This window comes from Alosa pseudoharengus, unplaced genomic scaffold (genome assembly GCF_046254945.1).
Source record: "Alosa pseudoharengus isolate Yale_2024_CS ecotype anadromous, Long Island Sound unplaced genomic scaffold, YU_APseudo_1.1 YU_APseudo_1.1_scf_20, whole genome shotgun sequence".
Classification (NCBI taxonomy): domain Eukaryota; kingdom Metazoa; phylum Chordata; class Actinopteri; order Clupeiformes; family Clupeidae; genus Alosa; species Alosa pseudoharengus.
The window spans coordinates 14894142-14910480 of NW_027468664.1; the positions used below are offsets into that span (position 1 = coordinate 14894142).

The 16339-nt window shown below is 42.2% G+C and overlaps 1 protein-coding gene across 5 annotated transcripts in view; it reads right to left on the minus strand.

Moving 5' to 3' along the window:
* Positions 1 to 321: 321 nt before the first annotated feature.
* The window catches only part of fam3c (FAM3 metabolism regulating signaling molecule C), a 29274-nt gene continuing 13256 nt past the window's right edge, over positions 322 to 16339 (minus strand). For all 5 annotated transcript variants that reach the window (XM_076296657.1, XM_076296658.1, XM_076296654.1 and 2 more), the window contains 2 exons: positions 5632 to 5758; positions 322 to 3247 (listed from right to left, as the gene is read on the minus strand). In XM_076296657.1, coding sequence (XP_076152772.1) covers positions 3158 to 3247; positions 5632 to 5758 — 217 coding nt within the window. In that variant the 3' untranslated portion in view covers positions 322 to 3157. The remainder of the gene's footprint in view (positions 3248 to 5631; positions 5759 to 16339) is intronic.

The window sequence follows — 16339 nt, forward strand, 5'->3', positions numbered from 1 at the left end:
CCAAAAAAAAAAATTAAAAAAATCAGCTTGACAGCCACCCTAATATCTTATATGGGTGTCTTCTACCTAAAAAAATAGGGTGACAGCTTGTACCAAAACATGTCCGCAAAGTCTTAACGGAAGCCCTTTTCAGAATTGGCCCCCTGACTAAACCAGTTGTCCTCTTAGACAAAGGCCAACTGCCTCCCCCTGAGTCTGGTTAAGCCTCATACTGACCTACACTGCAGTCCCTCTAAACACTCCAATGGGAGAAGTTCAGTTTTCATTTTCTACACAAAACAACAGTTCCATTCCACAAATCCACAAAAGTAATGCCACAGGTCTCTTGACAACTGGTTTTATTTGAACACCAAATTACAGGTTTACTTATACAAGGCATCACTACTACACCAGTGAATATTATAAGAGCACTGTATGTACAATTTACAAGCAGGCGGGAATTTGTACAGGACAAGGCACATGGTGGTGGGCACATTTTCAGAGCTGCAGACAGATATGATAGAAAAAAGGAAGCACTTCAGTCCTCAACGTGGCAAAAGCGATCAGAGTAGGACAATAAAAGCACTTGGTGGCGCAGTGTACAAAAAAAACTAATTCAATGTGCTGCACTACAGTAGTGCTAAACAGCCTTAAGTCCCTATCTTTTTAGATGACTCAGCCATACACGTCCACATGCACCCACACACACACACACACACACACACACAGGCACCCAAAAGATTTTAAGTAGGTATCAAAGATCAAACTATAAGACACAAGCTTAAGTTGTCAACACACTGCATTGTTGGGAAGGTTAAGGCTCTCATCCCTAATTGTAGAGGTATGTGAGTATGACCTTTTACAGTCAGACCAGTTCACATTATATAGGGGAGACGTGTTAATGAGTCTGGAAAGCTAAGAATTCGACAGTGACTCCACATCAGGGTTTGACCTGAATGTTTAGCATCCTGAATAGTGAGATTTCTTGTAATTGGTTGTACACAGTTCAGTGAATGGTGAATAGGGAATGTCATATCTAACACACACACACACACACAGTTCTCGACTGACTATCTCAGGGGTCAGCATGAAGAGCCAAAAAAAATTCCACACAACTCAAAAGAGCCGCACAACAAAAAAAAGATGCCCACACTACAACAGCGACTTAGGCCTACAAAAATAGATATTCTCTTTTCATTTAAAGTGAGACACTTGGCAGATGCTACAAATTATCGTTTTCAGGAATGAGTAGCAAGCAACAATCTGACACACATCACAAATTCCCCCTCACTGAATGACTTATTAGCATGAGAAACGCTCCAATGTAACAACTGATATGCTGCCAATGTGTCCGTAAATGTTCCGTCTAGTGTTCAGTACATTTTTTTAAAAGAAAATACACAAAAAGAAAACGAGTCTACTTCTCTGACTGACGTCTATATAGCCTACCTTTACCTTGTACTTGCAAAGGTCAGTCAGTGCCTTTGGGAAATGTTTAGGTTTGAAGCTTTATGCAACAGTTAAGTCTGGCATACCAAGTACCAAACTAAAGCGTAGAACACGTTTTTTAACGGTGTTATTTAGGTTACGTTGACATATTAACCAGAAAGGCTATGCTAGCCTACAAAAAGATGAATCCTCCTTTTGAATGTCCTCTTTTTATTTACGCTTAGCATCAGGATTTTCCTGATTGCAACAGTATCATTACACCTGGTTAAAGACACAAAGTCTGCTTCTTTTTAGGCTAGATTCCTATCCATAACATGACGGTAAAATTATTTTAATTTAAACATTGCAGCCTAACTATTAGCAGTACTATCAACTTATGAAAAGCATTTTCTTTTACCAGAAATAATAGGCTATTTAAAAAAAAAAAAAAAAACTCCAAGGAGAAGTGAGAACATCAGTTGAGCAGCCGCGAGCCGCACGAGAGGAGGCAAAGAGCCGCAGGTTCGCCACCCCTGGACTATCTGGACTGATCTAAGCACACTAAACCGATTGGTGCAAGCACTGAAAGAATACACTTTATGTATTCACCGAAAAAATACATTTTATGTGTGCAAGTCTACAAAGGTGATAAGTTATGTCTGAAACGAGGGTTCAATTTGTAGTTACAACTTTTTCTCTGTTCTCTTTACAAAAATAAAACACTTTCTTTTCTGAAACACATGAATGTTGTTAAAATGTAAATTAACCAAATCAATTACAAACAATTTCCTAAGACAATCATCAATGGTAATCACATACAATAATTAATTTAATGAAAAGACATTGTCAACAAAATGTAAAAATATGGATCAAACATTATATGCGTATGGTATTTGACATTCTGAACAATCTGTTCTTGTGCTTTTCCTTTAGATCTCTAAACAGAAGAAGTCCTTTCTGAATAACTGAAAAACTAAAAAAAAAAAAAAGGTTCTAGAAAACAACTCTTCATTCTGCAACTGCTATTTGTGCACTAAACCCCTAAGGCTTTCAAATGACACTACAGTTGTGGTAGGAACTTTGCCCAAACCACTCAAACAGGAATAAATGGATTGTATTGATGGGTGGCCAATACTGCTCCAGGGCATTTGCTGGGAGGGTGGGGTGGAAGGTTTTCACATTGCTCTAAAGTGACTATGACAAACCTTGTTAACTGCATTTTGGAGTTTGATGGCTTGGTGAGTTTAATTGTGCCTGGTAAGTCACTCACTCTCTCTTTCGCTCTCACTCTCACACTCTCTCACACTACTAACAGCTTTGGCAAAAGCTTTAAGCCTGTTCCCTTTCACTACGTATAACGCATGTTCAAAACTACTAAAAAAGAATTTGGAAAACAGCAAAAATCAAGTATTTTGCTACTGACTAGCTATATTTTAAATTAACACATCACATCTGTCCACAGTAGACCACTGATCAATCTTTCACATTTATATTTGGGGAATACAAGTAAAAGAGGAGGGGTTTATACAGCAATATACCAGCAATGATTTCTCTCCCTTTTTTTACATTACTCGGTTCAATAAATTACTTAGATATTTATATATCAAATGCTACAAAATCACCAAATGGTCAAGGCATCAACCAAAGGAATGTGTGTGTGTGTGTTAGGTTACGTGGTGGTAGTGGTGAATGGGTAAGGTAGATTTCAGTGGTGTGTGTGTGTGTGTTTAAAAGGGGATGGAGGTTTAGCTCAGTCTTGTCTCTGTGGGATGCATCCCTCCATCTCCAGCACCTCTGGCCAGCCTTCGTACTTGTTGGTCTCTGCTTTGTTCTTGATGTGCTGGGGACAAAAACACAGAGTGACCGTCTTACAGCTTGCCTCAACTGCATGCAAGTGTTCGAATATCGCATAGCATTGAATGCTCCCTGTCCTCAATGAGCCTCTTCTCATTCAATATAGCAGAAAAAAGTAAGTAACAGAAAGAAAACTAGATGTACCGCAGAGCGGTACAAAATATGACCGCCGCCCAGTCCAGCACATTTTTTCCACAAAAAGAAATCACGCTGAAAGGCCTATATGATTCTAACTCTCACTAAATTGCATTATCCACACTCAATTCTCACTGGTATCTGCTAGACAACAAGTACCAAAACATGATTAGTTCATAGATTTCACATGTAAAATGAATTTTATACAACCCCACCTCCATCTTGCCTGTTCATAATTATGAGAAATTCTTGATTGTTTGTGTTATGTTTATGTTATGTGTGTGGGTGTGTGTGTGTGTGAGTGTGTGTGTGTGTGTGGGTGTGCGTGTGTGCCTGCGTATGTGCCCGTACATATGTCTACTGTGTGAGTATGTGTCATACGTATGATTACTGTGAATGTATGTGTGTGTGTGTGTGTGTGTGTGTGTATCTGGTGAAATGGGTTAACATGACCCCTGGAGGCAAACATACGGAAAAAAATGGTCATCCTAGGCCCTACAGTTCTCAAGATATTCACAGAGAACTGTGTCTGCCCTACCCTCCTTTCGGGGGGTCCAGTCCAGCGGGGGGGGCTACAGATCAAAACGAAAAATGACGGTTCCATGCTATCCATGTGGGGGTACATGCCCACCAAGTTTTGTGTATCCTGGTCTTTCAGTGTCCCGGAAATCCGTGTTGGTGTACGTCACTAAATGAACACATAAATGATTTTATTGTAAGGCCCCCCATGGCATGCATTCGGAGGGTGTCATAATGATCCTACACTTTTAATTTCGTGCAGTTTTGACCTTGTCAGCCAGAGATATTGTGATGAAAACACCTAATTTTTTGCTTTTTAATTTTTAACTAGGTGGCGCTATACATGAAATAAGTGGTAATGGGATGGGTTGACATGCCCCCTAAAGACCAACATACATAAAAAAGGTGGACCTCCTAGGCCCTACGGTTCTCGAGATATTCACAGAAAACTGTCTCCGGCCACCTACAGGCCAGTTGGTGTATAGTAACATAAATTAATTTATTGTGTGGCCCCCCATGAACGGAATTCCACAAAACTTGGCGTGCATACAGAGGGTGTCATAATGATCCTACACTTCCAATTTCGTGCAGTTTTGACTATGTTAGGTCACAGATACCTGTGATTACAACACCTCATTTTTACTTTTTTGTGTTTAACTAGGTGGCGCTATACATGAAATGAGTGGTTATGGAATGGGTTGACATGGCCCCTTGAGATCAACATACAAAAAAAAATGGTCCTACTAAACCCTACGGTTTTCGAGATATTCACAGAAAACTGTGTCTGCCCTACCCTCCTTTCGGGGGGTCCAGTCCAGCGGGGGGGCTACAGATCAAAAACGATGGTTCCATGCTATCCATGTAGGGTTACATGCCCACCAAGTTTCGTGTACCCCGGTCTTTCAGTGTCCCGGGACTCATTGACGGAAATTTGGGCATGCGAGAAAAAAAAAAAAAAAAAAAAAAAAAAAACATTCTGACTAAACCTATATGACCGCCGCTTCGCTGTGCGGTGGTCATAATAACAACAGTTATTTTAGGTTCTGGTCAAGATGTTGCACATTAGCGACCTGCACAGCAGTTATTGGCTCGTATCCAGTTAGGACATTCTACTTCAAAACAAAGTAATCAGACTGTCGCTGATGCTCGTTCACGTCACATGCAGTTAGGACATGGTGTTAGGGTGCCACCACATGCCAAAAGCGCCATACGAGTCATATGAGCAACTAAGAAGTTTTCATGAAGCAGTGTGCTAGTAAACAATTTGTGCCTTTTTCAGCGTTGTGCAAATCCCAGTGAACCAACCAAAACACTTACACTGCAATAAAATGATATCTTACCAAGTGTTATAATCTTATATTAAGATAAAAAATCTAGTTAGTATTGTTTTTAGTATAAAGATACTTACTTTGAGCTTTCTTGTAAGATTATTTGACTTAAATAAGTCAATCTTATTAAATGAAGACATAAAAACTAGTAAATTTATCTGCCAGTGGAGTTAGTAAATTTAAATTAAGATAAAATTACTTAGTCCACTGGCAGATAAACTTCCTTGTTTTTGTAATGTGAGATTCTTTTTTGCAGTGTAGGGGGCAGGTGTGCAGATGTGAAGTTATCCTAATTGATCCCAAGTGAATGTTTGGAGAGAGAGAGGGGGGGGGGAGGGAGAGAGAGAGAGAGAGAGAGAGAGAGAGATGGTGGAGATATGGGAATTACCTGTTCGAAGGGACTCTTTGTCTTGATGCCCTTCCCTCCAACAAATATCCAATTGTCCCTGAAGCCTAATGTGGACACACTACTGCTGCCGAGATCAGCAATCATCTTCCTGGCCTCCTCATTCAACCTGTCACACACACACACACACACACACACAAATATAGTACAAATATAATATAATGGTTCGCTGGTATCGATCCGATACTGATACCAATGTTGGTATCGATACTATCGATATTTGGATCGATATGCCAACCCCTACGGTGCAGCAGTAAATCGGCAGAGGATTAGAAAGTTGAAGGGTAGAATTCATGGAATATCTTGGACCTAAGACTTTTCCTGCATATTTGTAGCCTACTTTCTGTAATGTACTAGTCTGTTATGTTGACATATTTGATGGCTTAGCATCATATGTGGAGAGAATTACTTTTGCTTTGGAAAGCACAACAGTCAAAAAAAATTTTTTTCAAGGGGCAAATGCCAGGTGTCATATGGTTTTGTAATTAATGTATTTGTAGTATGATGCATTCTCTCTGCAAAAAATAAAGTGTATTACACTTAAATCGCTATAGTTTCCCGGCTTTCTTGATCTTGACTTTTCTAGTGTAATTTCTAGGGGCTAGGCCTCTAAATGGAGCCCATGCAAGGGTGTGGTATTTTAATTACGTTTCTTTTCAGCCACTACATTTACCAACACACATTCAGTCTTACACTAGAATTGAAGATTCCTGCACTCAGATCTGCACTGGTTTCTACACTTGGTTGATAAATGAGGCCAATGTTTTCTTCAGAAATATAGTTGAATAAACTGAAATAAATGCTACAAAAGTGCATGCACAAAATGTACACACATTATAAATGGCATTACAAACAAATAAATACTCCATATATTCATTATCTTTGAGTTCAGTTGAAAATAAGGACATTTCATATTGAGAAATATGCACAATTGCATGTGCAAAATGTAGCCTCAGCCTATAGCACATTTCAATTAAGTGCAAAACAAACAGAAATAGCCTAGTCCATATCTCCATTAACTATGTTCAGTTCAGGTAAAATGCTCCAAGCCAGCGGTCCCCAACCACCGGGCCGCGGCCCGGTACCGGGCCGCAGGACATTCCTAACCGGGCCGTAGCCTACGACATGAGTTTAAAAAAAAAATGCATGCAAACTAAACTAAATTTAATTCGCAATAATGTCACGTTTTTACATGGCATAGGCCTATATGCAGTTGTTTGATTGCACGCATGTTTGCATTATGCAAGGTCTATTTTCTTACGTCTGTCTGCCCGCCTTCAACACTTTTACATACAGTAATTGCCTTCAGCGCTGCGCAGCCTCAGGTCAGCTCACTTCACTTGATCAGTTCTTGGCGAACGGTAGTGTCACACGAAGTTAGCTAAACTGCTAGAATGAACAACAAAAAACAAGCATCTTTAGCAGGTCACTGGCCAGGGTGTTTGAGTTGCGAGAGCCGCTGCAGAGATTTCTTACAGAAAAAAGTCACCGTTAGCTGCACATTTTAGTGATGAGGATTACCTGTGTGACATATTCGGGTTGCTTAATGACCTCAACCTGTCACTCCAGGGGAGAAGGACGACTGTCTTTAAACTGGCAGATAAAGTCGCTGCATTTAAAGCCAAGCTTGATTTGTGGGGACGACGAGTGGACCGGGGTGTATTTGATATGTTCCAAACAGTAGTGGGGGTTTTGGCAAACCAATGAGTGGGTCCGCAACCCATTTGTCAATATCCCGAATAGTCCTAACTTGTCAGCGCAGGAGGAAGAGCAGTTGATCGAAATTGCAAATGACGGTGGTCTTAAGAGTGTGTATAAGGAAACCTCTCTGGCGGGTTTTTGGATCAAAACCAAAGCAGAATATCCCGAGATAGCCGTAAAAGCGCTGAAAACGTTTCCCACCACGTATCTATGCGAGGCCGGGTTTTCGGCAATGACTGCAACTATGACCAAATTGCGCAATCGACTGGACATTTCAAACACACTGAGGGTGTCACTGTCTTCTATCACCCCCAGATAGAAGCTTCTTGTTGCAGAGAAACAAGCACAGGGCTCCCACTGATTATATTCATAATACACGTTTAGTCCCCATCTTTTTCCCGCTGTTGTTGCAGGTAGTGTGTGCTTCACCTCACTGTGTTGGGATAAATGCAGAGACCAAATTTCCCTCACGGGATCAAAAGAGTATATATACTTATACCTATACTTATTTTGCGAGAGAGACGCTCATGGCTTTCTCCAATGCTTCATAAGACGCATTCAAAGTTTTGACTTTCAATCCAAGGGCGACATATCAGATGCTTTCAGGACAATTTGCTTTTGTTTTAAATTATCCAGTAACCTTCATTTAAACGTGAATATGTGCTTGGTAGGCCTAATCAAAAAGACAATAATATGTGACATGCCCATGCCATCTATTGCCTGCTTAGAGGAGTTTATTGGCCGTTTTCAACACCTTTATCGTGCGAGAGGGACGCTCATGGCTTTCTCCAATGCGCCCACAGGCATTTCACATGAAGCATTTGGTATGTGTCCATAATCGCGGCAAAGCCCACCGCGGCGCACATAGCCCATGTTTTGTTCCCATATTTTGTTAAGCATGTTCACACTTATAGATGTAGCTTCAAGTTGTTCAATATTCATAGTTCATATTGTTCAATTTTCACTTCTTCAAGTTCACGTTTTTCACAAGAGATCGATCATTACCTTCACTGTTCCTACATAACTGGAGCTAGTTCTTTTCAAGTTGTGCATGCACAACACATATGGAACATGGAACCCCCGAACCCCCCCCCCGGTCCGTGAAAAAAAAATAGGAATCAAACCGGTCCATGGTACATAAAAGGTTGGGGACCCCTGCTCTAAGCGATGTCACACGGTTTCTGAGCTAAAACATTTTTTGTTGCATACGGCAACAAAAACAGCCTGGTGCAGCCTGGACCATGAAACAGAACAAACTTTCCCAGCCATTACTAACGAGATGTGTGTTCAGGAGAGTTTCAGTTGGACGAGAGAGAGGGGGAGGGAGGGGCAAGCTAACTCTCTGTTCTGTTTGAAGTGACGTTACCCATCATTGTTTAGGGCACTTTTAACTAGTTTCTTTGTAACAATGGAATGTAAACAATGTTTAGCTCGTAGATTATATCTTAAACTTGAAGTGCTTGTTACACTACGTTAGGCAAGTGCTCAGCTGCGTTGATCAAGCTTCACAGAGGTTGATTCCCAAAATGAATAGCTATGAAAAGTACAGTTTCTCTCTACATTCTACACTCTTGTGCACATGAACAAAAACAGAGAAAGGAAGAAGATAAAAAGAAAACCAAGTATAGAGGTAAGTCTTCTCATATCAGCCATTAAGGTGTCAAACGAAATAAATTGAGTAGGCTATTGTTTTCACAGGTGCCAGTAGTTGGTTGACTCCATGCAACACAGATGTGAAGCAATTCTCAGAAATAATGGTAATGCAACTAGATATTAGTGCAGTGATTCACATTTGGCATTGACATTTTTCAGTTCATACAGTAAATGTTTGAGTTTGTAAAGAAAAATGCACACTGCTATTTTATTTTAAAGGACAAGTTCGCTATTTTACACTTAAATCCATGTTTTCAGATAGTTTTTGATTAAATAGAACGTTTAAGATTGAAATGTGGACACATGCTGCTGTCCCGAGAATGTTCAGTTTCTGTGGTAGCAGAAAATCGCTGTCTTGAAGTATTTTGCAACAGACAGCTAAAAATGTGGCGATTTTGTGCAGTTCCGAATTGCGGGAAAATTCGTGGCAAAAAAGTTGTCACAGACTTCCTTTCAACGATCTAGAAAGGCTAAAGTTATGTCTGGGGTTGGATGTGAGCACACCTGTTGAGGATCTGCAGAAAGCTGATCACCGTGTCTCTGCGGTCTGCATTTTACTGAACTTCGCTGGAAGTGGAAAGAAATCGCCCAAAAAGCTCTCTCGCCTGAGAAATACAGCGGTTCCCACATTACCTCCTGGGACGAGAGTTGGAATAACTTTGGCGGTTGACATTTTGTAACGTAACGTTTGTAACAGGCGGAAAATTAACTTATTTGTTATGTCCATAACCTGTCATGTTCACATCATAAGCCTAACACACCAGAGAATGTCTAATAAGACTAACCCTAGCCTACATGAATAATTTGGCTACATGATTTTGTACGTTTACTATTTTTTGGCTGTGGAACTTTCATGATGAAAACCTACATGAATGATTACGTTATCATTCACATCGTGCAAGTTCCAAGACATTTTAGCATTAGCCATGGCCATGGACGTGACAATAATGTGGATAGCGTAGCCTACGATACCGCGACTGCATAAGACTACAGAAAGAATACAAACAACCCCAATCCGTTTTACTTCCGCTACAAGGGACCTATCTTTCAAAAAAATATGAACGGGAGTTAAAGGAACACGCCACCCAAAATCAGTAGTAATATATGTTCTTACCTTAACTTTCACGAGTTGAGTCATACCTCTCCCGCCCCGGTAGGTGCACTCAAACGCTCTGTCGCGTGGCGCGAATGTGTTAGCATGTTGCTATGCTAGCGGGCTCTGCCATGGCCGTAGAGAGAGGAACATAGCAGTAATCAAACACCACATTTTCCCTACTTAAATACAGTTGCACGAGTAGTTGATAAAAATGTGTACGTCACACAACATGAAACGTGGCGATTTTCCAAGCGAATAAGCGCAATAGCACTTGGGAGTACTTCGACCTAGCATGGTAATATTATTAACACCTAACTGTAGATCCTATCCACCACAGAGTTTAGAATCCATGCTGGATCGACCCTCAGCCTCTCCCTCCCCTCTGAGCTAGAGAGAGGCACACACACTAGAGATGCGCTGATGGGCTATTATTTCAACCATAACTGCATAGCAAAACTTATCATCCATCAGCACCAAAGTTTGTTGACCAATTTTCAAAATCGCACCCGCCCACCATCCGTTGGTTGTTTTAATGTAGGCTATATGGGTGATGCAGCGCTGCTGATGTGAGGCTAGAAAGCCCTTGCCTGTTCTAGAAAGACTGATCTAATGAAGCAAATATATTAAAAGGCTAAAGTCGTACATTGGCTAGGCCTATCCCCAGAGGGGAGGGAGAGGCTGAGGGTCGATTCAGCATGGATTCTAAACTCTGTGGTGGATAGGATCTACAATTAGGTGTTAATAATATTACCACGCTAGGTCGAAGTACTCCCAAGTGCTATTGCGCCACACATTGTAGTTCTCCTGTTTATTCGCTTGGAAAATCGCCACGTTTCATGTTGTGTGACGTACACATTTTTATCAACTACTCGTGCAACTGTATTTAAGTAGGGAAAAAGTGGAGGTGTTAGATTACTGCTATGTTCCTCTCTCTACGGCCACGGCAGAGCCCGCTAGCATAGCAACATGCTAACACATTCGCGCCGCGCAACAGACCGTTTGAGTGCACCTACCTGCGCGGGAGAGGTATGACTCAACTCGTGAAAGTTAAGGTAAGAACATATATTACTACTGTTTTTGGGTGGCGTGTTCCTTTAATGGAGAGATAACAATTATTTTTTGGTCCAGTTTGAATTGTGCCACGAATTTCACATGATGTGTGTGAATTTAAAAGATAATTTTTCACGTCAAGAACGTACTGTTGTTCGATAGACTTCAAAAGTTATGTTGGTTTTGTGCGAATCCGCTCAGTGGACTACATCTCTCGTCTCGAACGATGTACGTCACCAACGTAATTAACCATAGACTGTATATATAGAACTATATATACAGTCTATGTAATTAACGATAAGATTAGCTGTTATGCTAGTTAACGATTGCATCTTGCTGCCTGCTATATCACTTAACAGTATCTAATGTCCAGTCTATGGACGAATACAACTTACCTGATGTGTTTAATCCTCTGACTCATGGTATTTTCATCGGCAAGGAAAGCCCAATTAAGACCTGTTGCTGGTATGCTTGTACAATCTAGTTTGGCTGTGAATGAGCCAGTGTTGTAGTACTCGAGTCCGAGACTCGAACTCGAGTCCGAGTCATTAGCTCAATTTAGAGACTCGTGACTTGACTTGGACTTGAGCACTGATGACTCGACTTGGACTCGGACTCGTGCATTCGCACTCGCGATGACTCGTCGAGGACTCGACTTTTTTTGTAATATATCATAAGGCTATAATTGTAGTATGTAATTAGGCTATAATTTGCTATATGATTTTAATATCTAAATTATTCATAATACTAATTTTAGTTCAAGGGAATGTTAGGCTACTGCTTCGTGTCGTAGGCTACATCGCAAGTTACATCATGTTCACATGCAAAGCAAACTAACGTTAACTTTAACACCAAAATGCCTGGAGATATGGCCGCCGCTATTTCAATGTATTAGGCTATTGCCAGGCAATATTAGTTCTCATACATGACATAACATTACCTAAGATTACACTCAGCCTAGGCTAAACAACACACACTGCTGCTGGATAGCTGATCATCGTGACTTGGTGAACAGTGTTTTCCCTGACTGACGCGAGAAGCGAGGTTCCATTCATTCATTTTCATTAGGGGCGTGCCCTGATCTGTCTGTTAATTTGCAGCAGGCTATAGAGCTGCACAGTCCCGCCCACAGCCAAAACGCAGTTAGGTGCCGGATGTAAGATTCCCATTCATTTGTCCCATTGACGTTTGGAAAAATCCGTATCTAAAGAGTTTTACAGCATGTCTTAGGCTAACCAGCTACGGCATAACTCATAAGCATACAACATATCATTTCGAGTAAAAAAACGAAGAGAAAATCCAAAAAAAGTCAAAGGTACAAGACTGTGTACATATTTTCATTTCCGAGCGAAGGAACTACTCATCCCATAAACGAACCAGCGCGAAAGCATTCATTTCCAACCGGCGACAGCAGCGAACCCTTTCCTCCAAACAGTGATTTTTATATAGTGAATGTGCAGTTAATAGCAGTTATTTCAGGAGTAATCGTGTAAATAATAGTGTTTTGATATTGAATTTTATATTTATCATCGTGTATTTTATATCGTGTGTGTGAAAGCGGTTAACGTTAACGGCAGTGCTTCGTAACGTTTATGGCAAGCGATTTTATCATTTACCCGCTAAGTTTGACTATCTGGAATTAACATTGTAGATATCAACAACGTCTTTCTGACTAGTAACAATTACATTTTGGATAGTTGGAATTGTCATTCAAGATATCTGTAACGTAATTGTGACTAGTCGAAACGTCAGATAGAGATATCTGTAATTTAGTTTTGACTAGGCAAAACTGAATTACAGATATCTGTCATCACGTCATTGAAAACAACATTCAACTCGTCACACATCTTAAATGGCAATTGCAGAGATCTTTAATTCCGTTTTGACTAGGCAGAATGAAAGGTGAAGATATCTCAAACGTCATTATGACTAGTGCAAATTATTGTGCAAGACGTTGCTCTAGTTCCGTAGCAGAGCCCATCTACTTATTAGACATTCTCTGTCAGCTAATTTCCCCTCCCCAACATAATCGAAGAAAAAGTGGGCTTATTTCCTTATTTCTATGAATGGAAGAAGAATAAGCAGGCTGTAATGTCTTGTTGACATCTAAAATAACTAAACCACAGGGACACCGTGCAGGTTTATTAGACTCTCACGTTATCCACTGGCTTGATCTCTGTTTCGTAGCCTAATTAGTAGGCCTAGGCTACTAAATGCACCAGCACCATCTACAGTGTTGGCTGTAATCGAAAAAATCAAAGCAACATTGAATCATCAATTCTTGCTGCCAGCTCCTGTCTTGCATAGGCTGCAGCATTAAAAAGACGATTAAAAACTCCTTCGCCCTCTGGCTGCTCTGACATGGTGCTAGTGCTAATTACAAAGTTAACAGTTAACAGGTGCTATGTGATTTGATGATTTGAACAACACGCTCTTCTCCCGCCTAAAGTGGGATGCGGGCCTAATTTGCATAGCAATACAGATATCTCTAACGTCATTTTGCCTAGTCAAAACTCTAATTCAAGATATCTATAATTACATTTTGACTAGGCAGAATGAAAGTTATAGATATCTCCAATTTCAGATATCTCTAATCAAAACTCATTCAAGATATCTATAACTTGATAATAGATATCTACAATCAAATTATGACTATCCCTAACTCCAGTTTGAGATATCTACAACGTCATTTTGACTAGTCAAAATTCCATTTACAGATATCTACAATGTAATTTCACCTAGTCAAAACTTAATTCAAGATATCTGAAAAGGAACATGTAGATATTGTAGCGCCGAGGCTATTTGCCCCGTGTTGGACTTTCCCCTGTGTTCCCCTGTGTCTTCTGTTTTCCCGGCGTGTGCGCGTGTGTGTGTGTGTGTGCGTGCGAGAGTGTCTGTGTCTCCCTCTCCCTTCTGTGTCATAGAATGTGTCAATAAGTTCTGATGTGTTTTGATTGGGGGGAGGTGTCCGGGAGGGAATATTTAGGGGTTCGGATAGGTTAACGATTGATAAGGGGAGGGAATAGAATAGGGGGTTCTAAGACGTCTAGTAAGTTTAGTCAGAGGAGAAGAAAATTACGTGCGAGTGGGTTGTGTTGCGTTGTGTTGTCTGCCGTTGAGAGTGAATCACGAGTGAATGAGAGCTATTTTATCAAGATCAGTTTGTTGTTTTGTAGTGGACACCTCCTGCTACCCGTACCTATAGTCTGTACATCCATTGAGAAATAAATAACCGGAGTTTGGAACGATATCCCAGCCTCCCCGTCTCCTAACTACTCTTCGGCACTACACTGGTGTCTGGAAGTGGGATCGTTACCTCTGCCGAAAATGGATGACATCGCTGGGCTGGTAAGGTCGTTCCCTTTACTTGGACAGACTAGGGACCCTGATAAGGATGTGCCCCGACATGGGCAGGACCACCGAGGTCCGGAGGGACAGAGAGCTATTGCTAGATGGTCTCACAATAACCCCTTTCTGCCATTACTACGAACCGAATGTTCATTAAGCCCTGACTCTAACGCTCGTGCCCCTGACAGTGACACTCACGTTCGTTTTCCTGTTGCTACTGGCAACGGCGAAGAGATCAACCGGAAAGTATTCAATAAAAACATCCGGTTCGCTAGTACGCCAATAGTGGCTAGCGGCGCTAGTGGTGGCTGCCCTGCGCTGTCGGAAGCTAACTGGCTAGCGGGAGAAGCTAGTCGCTACTCCGGTAGCAGCAATACTGTTTGCTTAATTGATTCACATCCCAATTGCCTTCTAAATAAAGTCGAGTCCTCTTCTACAGAAGCACTTTTTGCTCCTTCACTTCCCACACCACCCAGTTTTATGTGTCCAATACCAAACGCCTGCAACTCCCATCAGCTCCTTGATATTGAGCCCCTTAGCATGCATGCTAATTTCCCATCCGAACACACTAGCATTGCGGCAAACACTCTGCAAAAAGGCTCCGACGAGGCAACCCGTCTATTTTATACACATAGAGAGAACACCACACAGTTGCCAGACACTCGACCTTCACCCCATCAGTGTGCTCACTCCCCAGTGACTGGGCCTCACTGGGGGGTCAGTCATTCTACCGGCGGGCATGCTACAGCCACAGAGACTGGGCCGTCTGTCCCCCTGACCCCTCTGGTTGCACCTGAACCTGTGCGTAATAGAAGTTTCCTGAAGTTGGGCAGATACGATGGCCGTACCTCTTATGAAGCCTTTCGTGAAAAGTTTGAGCTAATGGCTAACTCTAATGGCTGGAGTGAAGAGGATAGAGTGGGGCAGTTGGCAGCTGCATTGGAGGGGGATGCGCTGCAGGTTTTTCTTGACGTCCGCGGCAGCCAGGTGACCCAGGCAGATGTTCTACACAGGGCATTGTCTCGTCGGTTCGGTGACACCACTCCCACTGTGTCACGCCGTCAGCAGTTCCAGGAACGTGTGCGGCAGGACAAGGAGACACTGGGTGTTTTCATGGCTGACCTACAGCACTTAGCTCAGTGCAGCTATCCATCTTTTAATGTGGAAGTGAGAGATGCCCTCACCTTGGATGCATTTATTCGTGGTCTGACACCCGAGAGGCTTAGGCAACAACTGCGGCTGCAGCAACCCACCACTCTAGAAGAGGCGCTTCAGCAGGCCCATGCCATTGAGGGGATTTTTGACGAACAGCCAGCAAGAACCGCGAACAGCTGGGGTAGCCGTCCTAGGGCCTTTGCCGTTTATCCAGGTGATGGTAGCCATCCTCCATCTGCTCGTAGGCCTACCTCTTTTGACCATGACTCTGCCGTCTGCTGGCGCTGTGGCAAGAGAGGCCACCTGCGCCGGGACTGCACCACACTGGACTCAGCTGTTGGCTCTTTACAGCAGGGAAACGGGAAGGGACCGGAGTAATGGGAGTGTCTCCTGGTCCTGTGTGCAGTGTAGAGTCTCCCGTCAGTGTTGTTTCATCTGATTGTGGCCTAGTCGAGTGCTGTCATGTATCTGCTGTTGTAAATAGTCATCCAGTTAAAGCTTTAATAGACACTGGTTCCACCGTCACTCTAGTCCACCCCAGCTTGTTAGTGAACCATGCACTACAACCCCCCAGTGTCCCTTTAACTACCGTCACCGGCGAGCATGTGCCTATGGTCGGCCAGTGTGAGGCGGAGATCCAGGTGGCTGGACAATGCTTTTTCATACGCGTCTGGGTTGCTGAACTTC